This window comes from Vicia villosa, linkage group LG5, assembly GCF_029867415.1.
Source record: "Vicia villosa cultivar HV-30 ecotype Madison, WI linkage group LG5, Vvil1.0, whole genome shotgun sequence".
NCBI classification, from domain to species: domain Eukaryota; kingdom Viridiplantae; phylum Streptophyta; class Magnoliopsida; order Fabales; family Fabaceae; genus Vicia; species Vicia villosa.
Window position 1 is genome coordinate 152797151 of NC_081184.1, and position 23182 is coordinate 152820332.

Below are 23182 nucleotides of genomic sequence, written 5' to 3' on the forward strand. Positions count from 1 at the left end.
GGAAGATTTTGAAAGATAATCTAAAATGGTTTACTTCAAAATCATTGTCGTCCACTTGTTGGGAGAGTCATGTAGATAGTGTCAAAACTATTAAAACTTAAATGTCATATTTTAGAGAAGCTTTACTTGAAGTGTCAGAAAAGGATCTTGATTTTAAAATAAGAAGTGAAGCTAAATCCTTAGCAACAAATAAGCTTGGTGATTTTGAATTTTTAATGACGATAATTATTTGATTTGAAATATTATCGGCAATTAATGTGGTTAGCAAGCTCTTACAATCACTGGTTATGGTTATTGATGTTGCTATGGAAAAAATAAGGGATTTGATTTGATTTTTAAGGAATATAAAGAACCCGGTTATAAAAATGCCTTGAATTATGCTATAGAAATTTCCATTGAATTGAACATTAATCCAATATTTCCTCAAAGGTGTATAATTCCAAGAAAAAGACGGTTTGATGAGAATTTGAATACCCCACCAGTTGAGTTATCCGAAGAAGAATCTTTTAGAGTTAATTATTTTCTTTACCTTGTTGATCAAGTTATTGTATCTCTTAATAAGAGATTTGAGCAATACTAACAATATGAAAGTGTTTTTGGTTTCTTGTTTACTTCTGAAAATTTATAATCCTTGGACAATGCAATTTTAAAGTCTTGTTGTAGTCAATTTGAAGAGGCATTGAAACATAATGAGAAATGTGGTATTTATGGGAAAGAATTATATATGGAGTTAAGATTACTAAAAGATAGGTTTCATGTTGAAAATATTGGACCGATTGATATATTACATTTTTTGAAAGACATGGATTTTTTCCCTAATACAATTATTGCATATAGAATTTTACTAACTATTTCTGTAACAATTGTCTTGCCTCTGTAGAAAGAAGTTTTTTAAAATTGAAGATTTTGAAGTCTTACTTGCGATCTACCATGTTACAATAAAGATTTAATGGGTTACCATTGATAGCGATTGAGAATGATTTGTTGGAGAATATACAATATGAAGACTTGGTTGAAGAATTTGCTTTAAAAAATGTTAAAGGAGGCTTTTTTAAGTAGCTAGACAGTATTTTGATGACATTGATTAGAATTTGATATTTTTATGTTAGTTACACAGATAAATGACTAATTTTGATGTTATTGATGTTATTTACAATTTAAATATATGATGTTATTTTTTAAAAAAATGTATTTTTTTTACTAAGGGCTCATTTTTATTATTTGCTTTGGACCTCTAAAAAATCAGAATCGAACTAGCAAAATTATTTAATAGTACATGCTCTGAATATTAGTGATAGTTAGTGATAGCTGTGGTAGAGGATTTTCAGGAAGAAGATGAAGATTTTGTATAACATTCAAAAAGTTAAAAAAAAACATTTTAGCAAATGATTATAAAATCTTTAAATTAATCATTAAAGTTTAATATTAAATGTCATATGCTACTTCGACAAAAATTGATGTTGTTTCAAATATTTAGATGGAAAAAACTAATGTGATAAAATTTTAAAAAAATAATAAATTAAAATATTTTTTTAATTATAAAATTAATATATATATATATATATATATATATATATATATATATATATATATATATATATATATATATATATATATATATATTCATTTTATTCCTAATAATCATTATAATTTGATCTTTAAGTCTTTTAAAAAAGACACATTATTCTATTAAGCATATAATTATAATTTTTTTATTGTTTTATCAACATTCTATTTTTGAGAGAAAAGTAACAATACAACTATAATATCAATATTCTTTGTGTTATGAAATACTTATAATGTAATTATTTTTGTAATATAATTATATGTAATTACTATTTTGATAATTTTGAAGATATTTAATGACATTTAATATAAGTTAGGATCAATATTATTATACATTAATTATTAATAAATTAAAATAAATTTTATTTAAAAATATAATTATAAAGTAACTAGTTATCCTCTCTGAACTATATCTCAAAAGGAAAATGCTTGGAGATGTGCTGGTTCGCCCTTTTGATCCTGGGAATTACATTGGTATGATATCTAAGGAATACGAGAATACGATGCAGGTAAATAAAGCAGTTATTGACTGTACTAAAGTTATTAAGATCCTGTCTTGGAGGCCTCAAAGCGTGGTGTGGGTGAAGTTGAATACGGATGGTGCGTGCAAGTCTAATTCGGTGGCTGGTTGCGGAGGGTTAATTAGAAACGAGGATGGTTTGTGGTTAGGGGGCTCCTCAAAGTATTTAGGATATTGCAACATCTTTCTGGCGGAGTTATGAGGCGTTTTCGATGGATTTAAACTCTCGCTGTCTCTTGGGTTCCGTAAGGTTGAAGTCAATGTTGATTCTACCATGGTTGTGCAAGCTATAGATGGAAGAAGTTCTAAAGAGAGGGAGAGTCTGCCTATTATTGCTCAAATTAGAAAGAGCATGAAGAAGTTTGAAGTTGTTCGAGGGTTGCATTCATACAAAGAAACAAATAAATGCGCTGACGTGTTTGTTGGTATTGGGTGCAGTCTGAGCCCTGAGTTTATTTGTTTTAGTGCAGCCCCTGACTGCATTATTAGACATTTATTGGAGGATTCTTGTGGTGTCCCTCGTGTGAGGGTTGTGTCGGTGTAGTTTTGATTGAATGTGTTACTTGAAAAAAAAATGGTTAGCAAGATAAGGAATGAAATATTTTTGTTCCTCTAATGGTTTTGTTTGTAGATTACACGCTCCAATATTTAATTTTTAAGTAATTCACCAATGAACCGATCAAAAACTCAATAAGAGTCTGTTTAGTTCAAATGAAGGGGGGGAGGGGAGGGGATGGATTTTAATGGAGGGAAGGGAAGGGGAGGGGAGGGGAGGGATTTTTTGTAATTATATATATGTTTGATTCAAACGAGGGGAGGGGAGGGGAGAGAAGGGATTTCGTTTAAAAATATGTTTGGTTCACGAGGGGAGGGGAGGGATTTTGATAATAATTTACAATTTTATCCTTGTAATTTTATATAAGTGATATGATATTCAATTGTAAAAATTTCATAAATATTTTCTTCGAAATAATATTTGTATAACTGAGTGATTAAAAAGTCATAACTTATAGCATAATATTAAAAAAAATAAGTACACTTGATTCGTATTATAACTCTCGACACAAAATAAACTATGCGTTGATAACAACTCCTGAATACATAAAATAAATTATAATAAAAAAAAAAACTATAGTAATTATAATTTTTATTAAATAAAAAAATAAAAAATAATTTGAAGGTGAAGAATAATTATAATAAGTTGATGGAAGGCTTGGAAGCAATAGAGAAAAAAATCACAAAATAAAAAGTAGGAACATGAAAGAAAATAATATTTTTAAAATAATAAAATAAAATTGAGGATATTTTAGTAAATATATTAATTTAATTAATATTAAAACTCAGAACCCCTCCCCTCCAAATCCCCCGATTCGAGGGAACGCAAAAAGTGTAATTCGGAGAGATTTTGCTCTTCTCCTCTCCCCTCCTCTGCCCTCCTAAAAATTTAACCAAACATATTTCATTTTAAATATTCTCTCCCCTCCCCTCGCTCTACCTCAAACCAAACACACCCTAAATAAATTATAAAATCTCTATTATAAATGTAAAATTTGTGTGTCTGAAACACATTCATGAAAATCATGCAAAAAAACTTGTCGTGCTATATAGGTAGTAATAACAATATTATTATTTACGAAAACGGTTACAACAAAACGATATTAAAAAGGTAATAATAACAATATAATTATTTACTGTTTATAATATGATAATGCGGCAGCGACCACAATTAGTTTTTGTAATACTTGCTTATACTACAAAACTTTCAACATAAATAGTAAAGACATTAAGTTATTGAATTCAAACAGTAAACAAATTTTAATTTAGGATGATTAGTTTAACAGAAATCAAATTCGAATCTTCCTTTAAAACAATTGTTGACCAGGCTTTATTTTTTCAAAAGGTTAAAAAAAAAAATTAAACACAATAAAATTTCTATTTACTTTTCTTCAACGGATGTTCAAATTTTGAAAGTTCTCAAAACTTAAGTAGATAAGCAGCCAACGATTGACATTATCTATACTAAAAGTGTTATTAAAAAGAAAAACTTCCAACTAAAAGTCTTCATCATATATCCTTACAAAGGAAAACCAAAATTGACATACACTTTATTGTTTTTGAACGAATATAAGTTGCATTGGTTGAATCAATGAGGCATTAGATTCGTTCAAATCATTATCGAATAACTAATTAACCGCACGTGTAATAATAAGCTATAAATACAGAAGCTGAAATTCAAAAAAACCAAAATCAACACAACAACAACAACCAATTTTGCAACAGAGCAACCTAAGAGTTACGAAATGGCATCCCAAAACAACAGTTATGTGTGGAGTCACATCCATGAGATTTTGGAACCTGTATCCTATCCGCAGCATCATCATCATCATCATCATCATCAAAGCCGTCATGTTGCAACATATGAGGAGGCTATAGCCGAGGCAAACCAATCATACTATGAAAAGGTTCGCCGTGAGAACGAGGCCGAGCGACAAGATTCGAGGTTTCGCCACCGGAATAGTAGTACTTATGAAAGTGTTGATCAAGAGGCTGAGGCTTTTATTCAACATGAACATAGGAGAATGGCATTAGCCAAACTCATGTCATCAATGAAGAGTAATTAATGGAGCCTTCATGAGTGTCACCATGCAGTTGCTGTAGGAGATCTGTGTTCATTTGACGTGGATTTAGATTTTTTAAAGTTGCTGTATGATTTGTCCCTTCTACTAATTTCTTGTGTAGCTCTATTTTAAGCTATTGTTTCAAATACAATAATCTATACAAGGCCTTTTGTATTATAATTAATAAATCAAGGCCTTTTGTATTGTAATTTTTTTTTTTGTCCTTTGAATTTTAGTGGCTTGTGCTGTTAAAGATTTCTTCCCCACTATGGATCTGAAGAAAACAAAATCTACTAGAAGATAAAATTTTATGTATTGGTTTGAGTTGATTAGTGAAACTAATTATATATATATATATATATATATATATATATATATATATATATATATATATATATATATATATATATATATATATATATATATATATATATATATATATATATATATATATATATATATATATATATGTATGTATATGCGTGTGGGTGTGTGGGCGCGTGTAGTGGCGGAGTCTAAAAAATTTAAAGGCTACAAATTCATATTGTATATAATAAAAAATATTCTAAAATAAAAGTGATGAAAAAGATGAAACATAACCTTACAATAGTGTGTTAAATAAAATCATGAGGCAAATGTCCTTTCTAAGACTTCTTTGCGGTGAATGTTCGAATAATATCAATATCATCAAGTGATTTGAATATCTCTCGCTCGATGTAAAATATCATCAAGTCATTGAACCACGCATCATTGATCTTATTGCACAATTTAGACTTGATAATTTTCATTGCTGAAAAAGCTCTTTCAACAGATGTTGTCGACATCGATAATATCAAAGCTAACTCAATAAGTTTGTAAACTAATGGAAATACCAAATGTTTCTCAGTTTGAACCATCTTCATAGTCAAACTTTGAATATCTTCACAAGTGAAAAATGAACCATCTTCATAACCATGTATAATTTTTATACCATGCTTTACTAAATGCTCTTTTAACACTTCCAAATGAAGTACGAGGAAAGCTTGAAAAATTTGGTTGCATTGGACCCTTCAATATATATGCCCCCTTCACTAGGTTTTGAATATCCGGAGCATACACAATAATTTGTTTCCTATGACCTGGATCACGCACAATCTCATTTGGGTTAAGCTCGTTAACCACATAAGGTGGTGGTTCTGATTCTGATTCAACCAAAATTATCCTCATCTCTGAAAAAACAAGTCAACAACAGTTCAACAAATTGAGAATCCAACATCAATCCAAGTATCCAACTTAAAAAAAAAATTCCAATCCAACTTATATAATTAACATAAAAAATTCCAATTCAACTTAAATCATTAACATAAACATAAATCATTCCAATTATTAAATCATTCCAAATTCAAATTCAACCTAAATCTCAAAACATTCAAAATTGAGCATGGTGTTAAAAGAGAAGAAAAAACTGTAGTGTTGAAGGTTGGGTATTAAAATTATAAGACACATTCACTCTTTTGCTTCATTATTTAACTTTCTCTAAAACTAGGCAGCACAAAGAAATAATGATAAGGGATAATAGGTCTAATCTAAAAATATTTATAAGAAAATAAAACAGAATACAAATTGGGTGTTAAAATTTTATTAAAAAAAATTCTACATTTCTACACATTTTATGTCTCTATCTTTAACTATAAGACCATTCAATCTTTTCCTTCATTATATAAGTTTCTCTACAACTAGGCAACCACAAAGAAAACATCTCATTCCACCATCTCCATCTCCATCATATTCAAATAACTTAACATAAAACCAACATGAACATTTCACATAACCATATATATTTGCTTTATTTCTTCTCTTTATCGGGTGCTTTCTTCAAGTTCAATGTCATTTTATGGTAGAAGAAAATAGGAAAATTCCTAGAACAACTACTAGTTTAACACCTAACCTGAGTCACACCTAACCTTTAACACTTATATATATCATTCAAATTTCAAATTCAACTGAAATCATTAACATTAAAAACCTTTTCCTAACAAACCACAAAATGTAAATTTTCCATAATCTTAAAAACCTTTTCCTCTTTCAATCCTCTCTCAGTCTTATTCTCATCTTGCCTTCAATCTTATTCAAAAATAAGCAAGTCAAGTCATGCCTTAGCTGAACCACGTAGGAGATGGAGACTGACGGTTACGAAAGTGGCGGCGGAGCGACGGATGACAATTGAGTTGAGACAAAGAATAGGGAGGGGCAGAGGGGAAGAGGATGAAGGAGAGTATGAGACGGAGGTACTCTATGCGTTCTGCATTGGTGGTCGGTGACTGAGGGAGGGAGTTGAGGAAGACGAAGTGGTTTTCCTTTTCTCTCGTTTTTATCCTTTTTTTTTTGTTTTTGTTTTTGTTTTTTTACTCATATATAAGCCCAAAGAATTATTGGGCCTGAGCCTGGGCAAGGGCCCATCCTGGAGGGGCCCAAGAATCGCCCATGCGTGCGTGTGTGTTGATTAGTGAAACTAATTATAGAATCTATTTAAGTTTAAAGTGCGTGCACGCGCGTGTGTTTTTACTAACCATATATGCGTGTGTGTGCGCGCGAGTGGCGGAGTCTGAAAAATTTAAAGACCGCAAATTCATATTGTATATAATATATAAATAATCTAAAATAAAAGTGATGAAAATGATGAAACATAACCTTACAATAGCGTGTTAAATAAAATCATAAGGCAAATGTCCTTTCTAAGACTTCTTTGCGGTGAATGTTTGAATAATATCATTTCATCAAGTGACTTGAATATCTCCCGCTCGATGTAAAATATCATCAAGTCATTGAACCACACATCATTGATCTTATTGCGCAATTTAGACTTGATAATCTTCATTGCTGAAAAAAATCTTTCAACAGATGTTGTCGACACCAATAATATCAAAGCTAACTCAATAAGTTTGTAAACCAATGGAAATACCAAATATTTCTCAGTTTGAACCATCTTCATAGTCAAACTTTGAATATCTTCACAAGTGAAAAATGAATCATCTTCATAACCATGTATAATTTTTATACCATGATTTACCAAATACTCTTTTAACACTTCCAAATGAAGTACGAGGAAAGCTTGAAAATTTTGGTTGCATTGGACCCATCAATATATATGCCCCCTTCACTAGGTCTTGAATATCCGGAGCATACTCATTAATTTGTTTCCTATGACCTGGATCACGCACAATCTCATTTGGGTTAAGCCCGTTAACCACATTAGGTGGTGGTTCTGATTCTGATTCAACCAAAATTATCCTCATCTCTGAAAAAACAAGTCAACTACAGTTCAACAAATTTAGAATCCAACTTCATACATTAACGTAAAAAAAATTCCAATTCAACTTAAATCATTAACATAAACATAAATCATTCCAATTATTAAATCATTCCAAATTCAAATTCAACTTAAATCTCAAAACATTCAAAATTGAGCATGGTGTTAAAAGAGAAGAAAAAACTGATAGTGTTGAAGGTTGGGTGTTAAAATTATAAGACACATTCACTCTTTTGCTTTAGTATTTAACTTTCTCTAAAACTAGGCAAGCACAAAGAAATAATGATAAGGGATAATAAGTCTAATCTAAAAATATTTATAAGAAAATAAAACAGAATACAAATTGGGTGTTAAAATTTTATTTAAAAAAATTCTACATTTCTACACATTTTATGTCTCTATCTTTAACTATAAGACCATTCAATCTTTTCCTTCATTATATAAGTTTCTCTACAACTAGGCAACCACAAAGAAAACATCTCATTCTACCATCTCCATCTCCATCATATTCAAATAACTTAACATAAAACCAACATGAACATTTCACATAACCATATATTTGCTTTATTTCTTCTCTTTATTTGGGTCTTTCTTCAAGTTCAAGGTCATTTTGTGGTAGAAGAAAATTGGAAAATTCCTAGAACCACTACCAGTTTAACACCTAACCTGAGTCACACCTAACCTTTAACACTTATATATATATCATTCCAATTTCAAATTCAACTAAAATCATTAACATTAAAAACCTTTTCCTAGCAAACCACAGAATGTAAATTTTACATAATCTTAAAAACCTTTTCCTCTTTCAATCCTCTCTCAATCTTATTCTCATTTTGCCTTCAATCTTATTCAAAAATAAGGAAGTCAAGTCATGCCTTAGCTGAGCCACGGAGGAGATGGAGACCGACGGTTACGAAAGTGGTGGCTGAGCAACGAACGACAATTGAGTTAAGGCAGAGAATAGGGAGGGGCAAAGAGGAAGAGGATGAAGGAGAGTACGAGACGGAGGTGCTCCGTGCATTCTGCATTGGTGGTCGGTGACTGAGGGAGGGAGTTGAGGAAGACGAAGTGGTTTTCCTTTTCTTTCGTTTTTATCCTTTCTTTTTTTTTTTAATTTTTTAATTTTTTTACTCATATATAATCCCAAAAAATTATTGGGCCTGAGCCTGGGCAAAGACCCATCCTGGCCGGGTCCAAGAATCGCCCATGCGTGCGTGTGTGTTGATTAGTGAAACTAATTATAGAATCTAATTAAGTTTAAAGTGTGCGCGCGTGTGTTTTTACTAACCATATATGCGTGTGTGCGCGCGCGTGCAGTGTCGGAGTCTGAAAAATTTAAAGACCGCAAATTCATATTGTATATAATATATAAATAGTCTAAAATAAAAGTGATGAAAAAGATGAAACATAACCTTACAATAGCGTGTTAAATAAAATCACGAGATAAATGTCCTTTCCGAGACTTCTTTGCGGTGAATGTTTGAATAATATAAATATCATCAAGTGACTTGAATATCTCCCGCTCGATGTAACATACCATCAAGTCATTGAACCACACATCATTGTTTTATTGTGCAATTTAGACTTATTTTCATTGCTGAAAAAGCTCTTTCAACGCCATTTCAAGTATCCAACTCTCTACATTAACATTAAAAAAATTCAATTCAACTTAAATCATTCACATAAAGAATTCCAATTCAACTTAAATCATTAACATAAACACAAATCATTCCAATTATTAAATCATTCCAAATTCAAATTCAACTTAAATCACAAAACATTCAAAATTGAGCATGGTGTTAAAAGAGAAGAAAAAACGGGTAGTGTTGAAGGTTAGGTGTTAAAATTATAAGACGCATTCACTGTTTTGCTTCATTATTTAACTTTCTCTAAAACTAGGCAAGCGCACAAAGAAATAATGTTGAGGGATAATAAGTCTAATCTAAAAATATTTATAAGAAAATAAAACAAAATAGGGTGTTAAAATTTTATTAAAAAAATCTCTACATTTCTACACATTTTATGTCTCTATCTTTAATTATAAGACCATTCAATCTTTTCCTTCATTATATAAGTTTCTCTACAACTAGGCAACCACAAAGAAAACATCTCATTCTACCATCTCCATCTCCATCATATTCAAATAACTTAACATAAAACCAACATGAACATTTCACATAACCATATATTTGCTTTATTTCTTCTCTTTATTTGGTTCTTTCTTCAAGTTCAAGGTCATTTTGTGGTAGAAGAAAATTAGAAAATTCCTAGAACCACTACCACTTTAACACCTAACCTGAGTCACACCTAACCTTCAACACTTATATTTATCATTCCAATTTCCAATTCAACTTAAATCATTAACATTAAAAACCTTTTCCTAACAAACCACTGACTGTACAATTTCCATAATCTTAAAAACCTTTTCCTCTTTCAATCCTCTCTCAATCTCATTCTCATTTTTCCTTCAATCTCATTCAAAAATAAGCAAGTCAAGTCATACCTTAGCTGAGCCACGGAGGAGATGGAGACCGACGGTTACAAAAGTGGCGGCGGAGTGACGGATGAGAGTTGAGTTGAGACAGAGAATAGGGAGGAGACTGAGAGGAAGAGGATGAAGGAGAATAGGAGACGGAGGTGCTCCGTGCGTTATGCGTTGGCGGTCGGCGATAGAGGGAAGGAGTTGAGGAAGACGAAGTGGTTTTCCAATTCTTTCGTTTTTGTCAATTCTTTTTAAAAAATTTTTTTTACTCATTTATGCCCCAAAATTTACTGGGCCTGAGCCTGGGAAAAGGCTCACTCTGGCCGGGCCCAAAAACCGCCCATGCGTGCGTGTATGTTGATTAGTGAAACTAATTATAGAATCTATTTAAGTTTAAAGTGCGTGGGCGCGTGTGTGTTTTTACTAACCAAAAACTATGACAAATTACCGGTTAATTTCAATTTTAATGATATTAACATTTAATGTCATAGAGTTAGTTATGTTAGTAATTATAATTGATTATATGTAGTGTTTAGTTTGTTAGTTTTTTTAAAATTAGTTAAAATTTGTTAATTGTTCATTATCACTATATAAAGTGTATCATGTATTTATTGTGATAATCATATTATCATTGAATCTATACAAAACAATTCAACCTTCTCTTATTTTATTATTTTATTATACTCTTTCTTGGGCTCAACCATGTTTCTCAATGTAGTATCAAAGTTATGATTGCCACCAAGAATAAGATAATTCTACTTATTATCATGATCGACCCAACATATCTTGAGGCCTGAGGCGAAACTTTAAATTAAATATTTTAATATAATAAAAATATTTTAGATTAATATATTTTAGTTTTAGGTTTTTAAAATGTGAAATCATTAAATTATTCTAATCAATTTTATTTAATATTTTCTTTTGATTTATAATAAAATCAATACATCTAAACACTTTTCTAATAAATTTATTTAAAAAAACTTAATTAAAGTATTTTTTTTAATGTAGGAGAACTTAAAAGTTTATTATTTATAAGTATGACTTCTAATATGATCATCTTTGAGAGCATGCAAAGCATTATCGCACGGGATTTAAAAATTTTCACGGTTAAGTCGTGGTTAAAAAGGACCTAAAAATATTGATTATGGTTAAACAATAATAAAATAGAGCTTCTTTATTTTCCGTAGTTAAACTATGATAAACCTTCACATAATCTCCGAAAACTTAAAACGATATTAATTTTTAAATTAAATAATTATACGATACATATCTTAAATTGTTGTTATTATATTTTAAAATAAATTTTATTATTTAACTAATTTATAAAATAATTTAAAATGTTAGTTAATTAGAACTATATAGATATAAAAAATGAGGCCCTAGGCGGTAGCCTTGGTGGCCTACCCCTATAGGGCCGACCCTGCTTATCACCAAAGATAATCTCCAATTTCTTTTTTTTCTAGTTTTTTCTCATTCCACTATATTCTTCCATTTTAATCAAATGACATAAACCATTTATCAGATTTTACAAAAATAATTGAGTCTTTTTTATCAAATGATTTCGGATATCATATATTTGTTGAAGTTTCTCACAAATCTCAATCATTTTGATGTAGTTAAGCATCTTTTAGTGCCCGTTTGTTTTGGTTTTTTTTTAAAAATGATTTTTATAGTGTTATATAATTTTGTTAAATAAAATTTTACAAAAAAACTTTTCATAAGAACTTCAAATGAAAATTTTGTTTGAATAGTTATTCATAAAATGTGCTTTTAGGTATTTCATTTATTTATGGAAAAAAAATTGGATATCAAAATTTCAAAAAATTACTTAATTTTGAAGCTATTTCAAATAGATTTTCATAAAAATTATTTTTGAATACAACTTTTTGAAAAAATAGCGATTTCGACTAAGTTTTGGTCATCAATAATGTATGTTTATGTTATAGGATGTCAAAATTAGTGTTTCATTTTAGAAAAAACGAATATAAAAAAACTTGTAATATTTTGAAAAACGGTTTTGAAAAATCTATTTTAAAAAATACAAAGAAAAAATCTATTTTTTTAAAGCTGAAACAAACAGGCTCTTGTTCTCTTTTGTGCTTCTATCTTCAAAATATCTTCAAAGAGATCAAAATAGGTTGAAGACTTCTATGAGTTATGAGTTTCCCTCACTACCTCTATCGACATCAAATATTCTTTTTTAGTATATTATAGTGAGATTCGAGGAGACGCCAGAAGATTTTCAAAAGAACGCAAAGTATGTCTAAGACTTCTACAAGTTAGGCAGCTCCGTCATTTCCATTGTCAACATCACATTTTATTAGTCGATTTGATTATGGCTTGTAAATATTTTGTTGTAATTTTATTTAATGTTGTATTTTATTTTTCCTTTGATTGTATTGTTCTTTTCAAGTTGGAAATGTCTATCCATATTCCAACTTGAGAAGGGATGTTAGAGTTAGTTGTGTTAGTTGTTATAGTCGATTATAGATAGTTATTAATTAATTAGTTTTGCTATAAGTTAGTTAAAATTTGTCAGTTGGTCATGTTCACTATATAAAGGATATCATGTATTCATTATAACAATCATCTTATCATTAAACTAATACAAAACAATTCAATCATTTCTAATTTTATTTCTCTCTTTCTCGGGATCAACCATGTTTCTCAATAGTGTATTTATATGGATTAAGTTAGTTATTTGTTAATGAAGTAATTATTTTCTTGCATTGCAAATTATGCCATGAGTTGCCATGTTTGAGTTTTTTCATGACAACTTATATTTACTCTTCCATGTTTAATGGTAGATAATGAGAATCACATAATTACACTACAATTGGTATTAGGAGCCCACCTGGGGTCATGTTTGTTACAATGCGCAATTTTAATTGTTACTTGGTTGCAAACCATTACAATTAGTTATAACTCATTAAGATCTTCTTTATTTTTCTCTCTCTTTGTCCTCTCCATTTCATTTTTTAACATGGACAAAAGTTTGAACTCTGCATCATCATCAATTGCGAAGTTTGGTGGATTTTACGATCATTGAACAAAGCTAATGGAGAATCTGTTACATTTAAAAGAGTATTAGAGTTTGATAGAAGATGATTTCGTGGTAGAAAACATGGATAATTAGAGGTGAAGAATTATCTTTTTAAATCCATAGATTGTTCTATCATCAAGACAATCTTGATGCGTAATACGAAATAAAAGGAATTTTGGGACTCCATGTACAAGAAGTATCAAGACTTGCCTCTATCATTTCACCAAACATTTTTTATTTTCTAATGGAACCGTATATTTTTTATGTAATTATTATCCTTATACTTTTAAGGATATTTTAGGACATTTAATATAAATTAGGGCAAAATATTATTAAATGTTTATGAATCTTTTTTGACATAAACAAACTCAACTCATGTCATTACGATTCACCATTTATGCAGCTTATCTTGTTCTCGACTTGTTGGGTTGAGAAGTTGAGGTGATCCCTTGCCTCCACCATTTATCTTTGATTACTGTGTACACTCATCAACAACTTGTAACCTGTTTTGACTATAATTAGCATTTTATTCCTCTTTCCACACCAAACAATTATTAAGGTGAAGACATTCCTTACTTTCCATAAGATTTTCCAAACAAAACTAGGATTATTATCAAGGTTAACCTCAAATAAAGAACGAGGAAGTACCTTGCTATCAAAGTATCTGGTTTCGTGATTATATGCTACTCTTGCTTAGCCACCATATCCATATTGAATGCTTTAAAATCTCGAAAACCAAGGCCACCTTCATTTTTAGAACATGTCAATCTCTTCCATGCAAGCTATCTTATACCATTATTATTATTACCAATCCCCTCCCCCCATTTTAGTTTAACACCTTCTCGTTATCGTTGACCATATTATGTGGGATGATAAAGACACTCATAATATATGAGGGTATTGGTTGAAGCATTGATTTGATCATTATCTCTTTCTCTTCCCTACACAACAGACGACCTCTCCAAGAGTTAATTGTCTTCCAAATACGATTCTTAATAAAAGCAAACGTTTCTTTTTTGCTTCTTGCAATCATCGATAGTAAGCCTAAATAAGTTCTCGTTCCTAACACATGGGGACACCCATTAATCGAGCTAGATCTTCATGAGCTAATCTACTAATATTGCGACCGAAAAAACATTCATTAAACGCTAATGAATTAGATTGGGTTTTACTTAAGAATAGACATTGATAGGTTAATTTAGACGATCATAAATGTAGTTATCCTCTCATTATTTGCTCTCTCTAGATAGATCCAAATTTATATTCACTATACTATTAAAATTTTAACATAAACACTAAAGACATTAAGCTATTGAGTTCATACTGCAAATTAATTTTAATTAGGGGATAACCTCTCTATAAATCACATTATACTATTTAATTTTAATATATTTAATTATTTATTAAATAATATAATTTTTTATTGCTTCCAAAATACTTTATATTGAAAATAATTCTATTCAACTATTTTAAGTTAGATAGATAAGAATTCATGCATCTTTTAATTAAGGATGCAGTATAAGAGAATTCAAATTCGAATCTTCCTTAGAAAATTATTGACCAAGACTATATTTTTTCAAAAGGTTAAAACAAAAACCAAAAAAGACTAAACACAATAAATTTCTATTACATTTCTTCAACGGATGTGTGCAAAGGAAAATCGAAATTGATATACGCTCTGTCGCTTTTGAACGAATATAAAAGTTGCACGGCTTGAATGGAGGCAAATGATTCATTCAAATCATTAACGAATAACTAATTAACCCACGTGTAATAATAAACTATAAATATAGAAGCTGAAATTAAAACAATCCAAAATCAACACAACCATACCAATTTTGCAACAGAGCAATCTAAGAGTTTCGAAATGGCATACCAAAACAACAGTTATGTGTGGAGTCACATCCATGAGATTTTGGAACCTGTATCCTATCCGCAGCATCATCATCATCAAAGTCGTCATGTTGCAACATATGAGGAGGCTATAGCCAAGGCAGACCAATCATACTATGAAAAGGTTCGTCGTGAGAACGAGGCTGATCGACAAGATTGGAGGTTTCGCCACCGGAATAGTAGTACTTATGAAAGTGTTGATCAAGAGGCTGAAGCTTTTATTCAACATGAACATAGGAGAATGGCATTATCCAAACTCATGTAGGCCTTCATGAGTGTCACCATGCAGTTGCTGTGGATTTAGATTCTTCAAGGTTGTTGTATGATTGTGTCCCTTCAGCTTATCTTTTATTTCTTTTACTTCTATTTTAAGCTATAGTTTCAACTACAATAATTTCACCCCCAAAGTACTCGTGCATGTTTTCTTTCTTCATTTAATTAATAAATCAAGGCCTTACTTTTGTATTGTAATTGTTTTTCTGTAATTTAAATACCAATGATTGGTCGAGCATATGAAGAAAAAACATTTTAGTATACTCTCGTCCATTGATTAGTCGAGTACATGCATGTGTTGTGACAAAAGATGGCAGTTTGGTATTTTATTTTCATAAGTGTGGCAAATATGTAAAAATTCTAATTTTTAACTAAAAAGAAATAAAGATTTTTTAGATTTTTTTTATTGACTAAAGAACCTAATAATCAACATACATGTTCTTTTTTGTATTTTATATCAATGGAAAATAAAAGTTTATTTAATAAAATTAAGGCTAAATTACAGTTTTGGTTCCTCTGTTTTGGGTTTTTCACGATTTTGGTCCCCCTATTTTCTTTTTAAACAATTTTGGTCCCCCATCCCAATTTTGATGCAACTGTTCATGCACTGTTCATGTACAGACATGTACTGTTCATGTACGGACATGTACTGTTCATGCATTGTTCATGGACAAAATTGGGATGGGGGACTAAAACTGTTTAAAAAGAAAATAGGGGGACCAAAATCGTGAAAAACCTAAAACAGGGACCAAAACTGTAAATTAGCCTAAAATTAATTAAAGTATTAATTAAATATGATTAAATTAATTTAAATTAAAACTAATTTAAACACCTAAATAATAAAAACTAAAATGAAAAAGAAATCAAGAAACCCTAGGAGGCGCATAATAAATGGATGGGTGGCGTGATTAAGAAGGTGAAGGCCCAAGAGGCTTAATATCATACAAAATCCTAATTAATATATAATAATAATATAAAAAGACAATTTCCTTGTACACTTATATAGGGTGTTAATATAAAAAGACAATTTCCTTGTACACTTATATATGGTGAAAAGCACCCTTGAAAATCCCAAAATATCTTTCGGAGATGCATCTCTGAAAGCATTCATATCCTAATTTTAAAGATTTCGGATATGCATATCCGAAATCACCCATATCAACTATTTCGGAGATCCATATCCGGAAACACCATTTTTCCATTTAAACGTTGGATTTAAAATGTCTGTTGTTTTTCCGGAAATGCATATCCGAAAAAACCCTTCATATGTCGTTTGCGGACTTGATACCGACGCTTAACTCTCTCGCAATATCCAAAAAATCAGAAAGTTGTCAAGCTTGAGTATCGTTCACCTACACTTGACGACGAGGGAAACGTCAAGTTCACCCCATTTGAGCTCAAGAACGACAACGACTTAAAGGTTATGCGGATAACTTTTCAGCGATATTCGTCGAAGGCTCCGGTCGAGTTGGATACAAAACTTCAAAGATCGAGAGAAGACGTTATCAAAATGTTGCGCCGTCCTCAACTACGCGTGTATAACAATATGTAACTTTAATTTTATTTTGAACTATCTATGTAATTTCGATTATTTATGATAAATCAGTGCTTTGTTGCTTTGTGTTTTGTTTCAGACTATATTTCGGATATGCATCTCCGAAATCTCCTATTTTACAAAAAAGTGTGCTTTCTGATGTGCATATCTGAAGTCACCTTATTTTACCAAAAAAAGGGGTGTTTCCGGATGTGCATCTCAAAAGGCACATTTTTTCTAAAAAAATAGGGTTTCTTCGGATGTGCACATCCGAAATCACCATTTTTTGCAGAAAAATGTGACTTTGGAGATGTACATCCGAAATATAGAGGTATTTTGAAGTTTTCACAACAAGTATTAAAGAAAGTTTATGGGTATAAAAAGAAATTGTCTATAAAAAATAGAAGAAGAAAATTTAAAAGAAATATACAGGGGGAGGCGTTGTCTCCTTGTTTTTTTTCCTCACAATCAGTACAATTATTGAAAGAAGAAACAAATTAATTTTGAATTTTTCAAAGATGGAAAACTAGCTAATGGCACCATGACACGTGGGAATCCATATATTGTGCATCTATGTACTTGCAAGTAACAACCAAGTTTTGATGACAACAACGCATCTACAAACTTGAAGTACTCAAAGTCAACTATCAACAAATATGAAATACTCAAAATTAACTGTCAACAAAAATGAAAGAACTGAAAGTCAATTAAACAACTCAACATAAATCCTAAAAGTCTCTCCAAAAATAAAGATATGACAGCTCGCCAGGTCTTGTAAGTCTATTTGAGTGAACTAAGTACTATAAAAATAAGCTAGTAGCTTAAAAGTACTAAGGAAATTCACACACACGCACTAAAACACTTTTCCGTAAAGAAAAACATTTTAAAATGTCTTGAAATTTATTCCAAATAAATTAGGGGCTCTAGAAATGACTAAAAGGAAAATTTTCTCTAATTTAATCGAGTAGTAAGATAAAAAATTACGCCCCAAGACATATCTGCAACACCTAAATGAATGGCAATGGACATCTATCAGAATCTTCCATTTTGAGAATCATAACTGCCATATTCATTCAATTTAATCGATTAGAGCGGTTGATTAAATAATTAATAAGGCCCATGGATGCTTTCCTTTCTTGGTGATTCCAACTATTATATAAAGGAAGGCTTCTCTCACTTGAAATCACACCACTTTCCAACGATTTCATTTTTGGGAGATTTTCATATTAAGATTCAATCATATTTTATTGATTTTATTTAGCAATATGTTTTAGTGATTTTTTTGACAGTTGTGGAGATCAAATCATATTTAAATTTGAATTTGAATTCTAACAAATCATATCTTTTTGTTGGAGAGATTTATAAAACAAATCATATTCAACGAATTGTGCAACTATTCAAGACGAATTGAAGATCTTTATAGTGCTAGGATTTGTTTAAGTCCATGTTATTGTTGTATGTACATTACACTATGTTCCAGTAGCTTGACATAGTTGTAGATTTGTCTAGTTGATTTGTAAATCAATATTCTTATACCTCAAGTTTCATTAATTATTTCTTGGCTTTTTATTATTTTATTGATTTTCAATTCTAGTAATTTTTTTTAATAGAGTGGTATCCTTCTTTCCGTGCCGACTAATCCACCCGAGAGGAGTTTTTTAAGCTCCCCCACGTAGCCTCCGAAAGTTGGCCCCGGGCTCCTTCGAACTCAGGACCTCAAGGGAAGCACGCCCTTGAGGCCCAAGCTCCACCGCTAGACCAACCCTCTTGGGTTGTTTAGAATTAGTAATTGATTCAGGAATAGAACAGCGTTATTTTCTATTTTGATTCGAGTTAATTTATCATAAAACTAAAAAATCACTTTAAAAAAAAAGATGCAATTACCAATAATGAAAAACAGCAGATTCAAAATAAGACCTGATTGCTTTTATTATTTAATATTCAACTATTTTTACTTTATTTTCTACTAAACCAACTTTTCAAAATAAACCCCTAATTCAATAATTTTAGTATTTTTCAATTACGACGTTGAAATAGAGAAATCCATGTTAAAAACAAATTTTGATTTTATCACTTGGGAAACATTTTTAATACACTTGCTAGTTACTCATCACATATCTAATGAGTTGGAGAAATTGAAAAATACTTTGGGTTGAAAATATGGTTAGTCCTTAAAAACTGGAGACACTAGTTTCTTTTAATTCATTTTTAATATTCTGTAACAACTTTTAAAAGTATAATGAATCGGTGAGGTATTCTCTCCCTCAAAGTAGATTAGATTGAACGAAACAAGTTCTTTGTGTATTTGTCTTTTATCTTTCGGTTTTGGTTACACTGTTTGACATGTTATTTTGTTGCTTGATGCCATATATTTTAGTTGTCTTTGTTCTTTGTCTCACATCATTATTCTCAACAAAGTTAAATATTATTTTTAGATTTACCACGAGAATATCTTTGTGTGGTTGAACCTTTCATTTCAAAACATATGATCTAGTTGTTTATACTCTAACACAATGTCATGTGGCATTGATCGTCTTTCCTTTTTGAGTATGAATATCACCTTTCGTTCTCTTGTTTATCCAGGTTAGAGTAATGGATCAGGTTGTTGGGTTTTAGGCCCATAAGAATTAATTATTAGAGTCCCTCCCCCCTCCAAATTAGTGTACACTTTATTGCTTTTGAACGAATAAAAGTTGCATCGGTTGAATCAATGGAAGCATTAGATTCTTTCCTATCATTATCGAATAACCAATATTTAACCACACATGCAATAATAAACTACTCCAATATATAGTAGCTGAAATTAAGACAAACTAGCTATAAAAGAATAACATAACTAACCAATTTTCAAAAAGAACAAGCAAGAGATAAGAAATGGCATACCAAAACAACAATTATAGGTGGAATCACATCCATGAGATTTTGGAACATGCATCCTATCCACGCCATCATCATCAAAATCGTCATGTTGCAACATACGAGAAACCTATAGCCGAGGCAAACCAATCATACTATGAAAAGGTTCGTCGTGAGACCAATCGACAAGATACGAGGTTTCTCAACCGAAATAGTGATACTTATCAAAAATATATATATATATATATATATATATATATATATATATATATATATATATATATATATATATATATATATATGGGTTAAATAGTGTTCACCCCCCTGCCAAATAAGCGATATTCGGTTTTCCCCCTTATTAAAAAAAAATTTAGCCTTTGCCCCTTAACAAATAAAGATTCTCTAGAGGGAAACCTTAATGAGGGAGATTCCATCAGAAATGCCTACGTGTAATGGATCTTCTGGCTTATGTGGCATGGTTGTGACACGGTGGCAGTGTCTCCTCATATTTCTTCATCCTTATATGCATAATCCCCCTTGCAAATTTAGGGTTTAACATTGTTAGAAACTTGAAATGGGGAAGAAGAAGCGTGCGTGTAAGAAAAATGTTCCGCCACCGTCAAAGGCCAACAAACCGCCGTCACAGTCCAAGCAAAGGAAGAGAAAGGAGCAGGAGGCGGTAAAGTCCAAGACGGAGAAGAAAGTCAGGCATGCAAACAAGAACGAAGAAGGAGGAACCTCCGTTCGTGATGAGGAGGTATGTGTACCTAGTCTTTCGTTTTTTCAGTTAAGATTAGTATCAATGCTGGGTTTTTGTAATGTATGATTATTCTGATTTCAGTTTAACGATAAGTTCAGTGCTGTAATCCAATATGGTGGGGAGTTTGTGTTTCTGAACGACGGTCGTACGATTTATAGAGGTGGTATGTCGTCGTTAGTTTCGAGACTCCGTTTAGAAGAGTTTACCTTGGATAGTATACATAGGTTGGTGATGGGTTGGGGTTACCGTGAAGGGACATATAGAATCTGGACTCTAATTCGTGAAATATGTGAAGATTATTTTCAGATTAGAAAGGATGATGATTGTTATGACTTTGCTGCATATAACTATGTGAATCGAATTGACGGGGAACTTTTTATAGAGCATGATGTTGTAGATATTGGAGCAACCGTAAGACTTCCTAGGTGTGTTAATGAGGTTGGTGAGATGGAAGGAAGTGATGAAGACGAGGTTGAGGGGCTAGGTGATAGTGAAGATGAGAGGGCCACTGCGCTTGTTGATGGTTTTGAGGGGATAGATATAAGTTTACCACAGAAAGAGGTCCCAAAAGTTGCTGAATATGTTAGTGTTAGTAAAGAGAAACCTTGCGAGGAAGATGAATATGTTAGTGATGAGTTGGAAAGTTCTGATCCTGATTTGTCTGAAAGTGAGAAAGCTAAAGTCCAAAAGTTTGAAAAGTTCAAAAAGGAGCATTTAAATAAGGATTTTAAATTTCAGTGGGGTATGGAATTCAACTCCCTAGATGAATTTATCTATGCCATACGTGAATGGTCTATATTAAATGGGAGACAAATTACTTTTGTCAAAAATGAAAGCGATAGGGTTAGGGTGGTGTGCAGGGCCACTTGTGGGTTTTTAATGCTATGCTCCAAAGTGGGCCACAAGAGGACATTTGCTATAAAAACCATTGTAGACAAACACACTTGTGCTAGGGTTTTAGACAATAAATCTGCAAATTCAAGGTGGGTGGCTAAGATTGTTTTGAAGAAGATACAGACCTCACAAGATGTCAGAATCACTGATATTATACAAGACCTGAGGCAAAATTACTCTGTAGGTATAACTGTTTGTAGGGCTTGGAAAGCAAAACTCATAGCCAAGAAGATGTTGGAGGGAGATGCAGATAGGCAATATGCAATATTGAGGAGGTATGCTGCAGAGTTATTAAGGGTCAGCCCTGGAAACACTTTGGCTATAACTGTTGAAAGGCCTAATCCAACAATCCCACCAAGATTTGATTGCTTCTATTTCTGCTTTGAGGGATGTAAAAAGGGTTTCATTAATGGATGTAGGCCCTTTGTGGGAGTGGATGGCTGCCATCTTAAAACAAAGTATGGTGGTCAGTTGCTAATTGCTGTAGGGAGGGACCCTAATGATCAGTATTTTCCACTTGCTTTTGGGGTTGTGGAGACAGAAACAAAAGAAAGCTGGAAGTGGTTCTTGGAGCTGTTGATGAATGATGTGGGCCAGAGCAACAGATATGTGTTCATATCAGACCAACAAAAGGTATGTTTTCATGAGACTTTTGTCAACCTCTATAGTTATTGTTGTGTGTTACTAATGTAATTCAACTTGCAGGGTCTTGTTGCATTCTTTGAAGAGATGTTTGAAAGAATTGAGCACAGGATTTGTTTAAGGCATCTATATGCCAATTTCAAGAAAAAATTTGGAGGGGGTGCACTCATTAGAGATCTAATGATGGAGGCTGCAAAAGCCACTTACTACCAAGGCTGGTTACAAAAGATGAATGAATTGAAGTTGATAGATCTTGATGCCTGGACATGGTTAATGGGTGTTCCTCCAAAGTCATGGTGTAAGCATGCTTTTTCCTTTTACCCTAAATGTGATGTACTAATGAATAACATATCTGAATCATTTAATGCTACCATTTTAAGTGTAAGAGACAAACCTATTTTGACCATGTGTGAGTGGATTAGGCTGTACTTGATGAATAGATGTTCTGTCTCATCAGCCAAACTAAAAAAATGGCCTCATAAAGTAATGCCAATACCTAGGAAGAGGCTTGATAAAGAAGTCATGCTAAGTGGGCACTGGTTGCCCACTTGGGCAATGGAAGAGACCTTTGAGGTGAATCATTCATATAATGGTCAGAAGTTTGTAGTTGACATTGCTAAGAGAAGTTGTACTTGTAATTTCTGGGAGCTAGTTGGCATCCCTTGTAGACATGCTATTGCTGCTCTATCTTTCAGACAACAGAATCCAGAAGATTTTGTAGACAGTTGCTATCATAGGGACAAGTATGGCATATGTTATAGTTTTCCTATAAGTCCAATAAATGGTGAAGAAATGTGGCCTGAGGTAGAAGT

General features: G+C 31.6%; 1 protein-coding gene across 1 annotated transcript; it reads left to right on the top strand.

The window, feature by feature from the left end:
- Window positions 1-4343: 4343 nt before the first annotated feature.
- Window positions 4344-4892, top strand: LOC131607818 (uncharacterized). The gene has a single exon (XM_058879772.1). The coding sequence runs from the start codon at window positions 4387-4389 to the stop codon at window positions 4705-4707; it is 321 nt and encodes a 106-aa protein (XP_058735755.1). The 5' UTR covers window positions 4344-4386; the 3' UTR covers window positions 4708-4892.
- Window positions 4893-23182: the final 18290 nt, after the last annotated feature.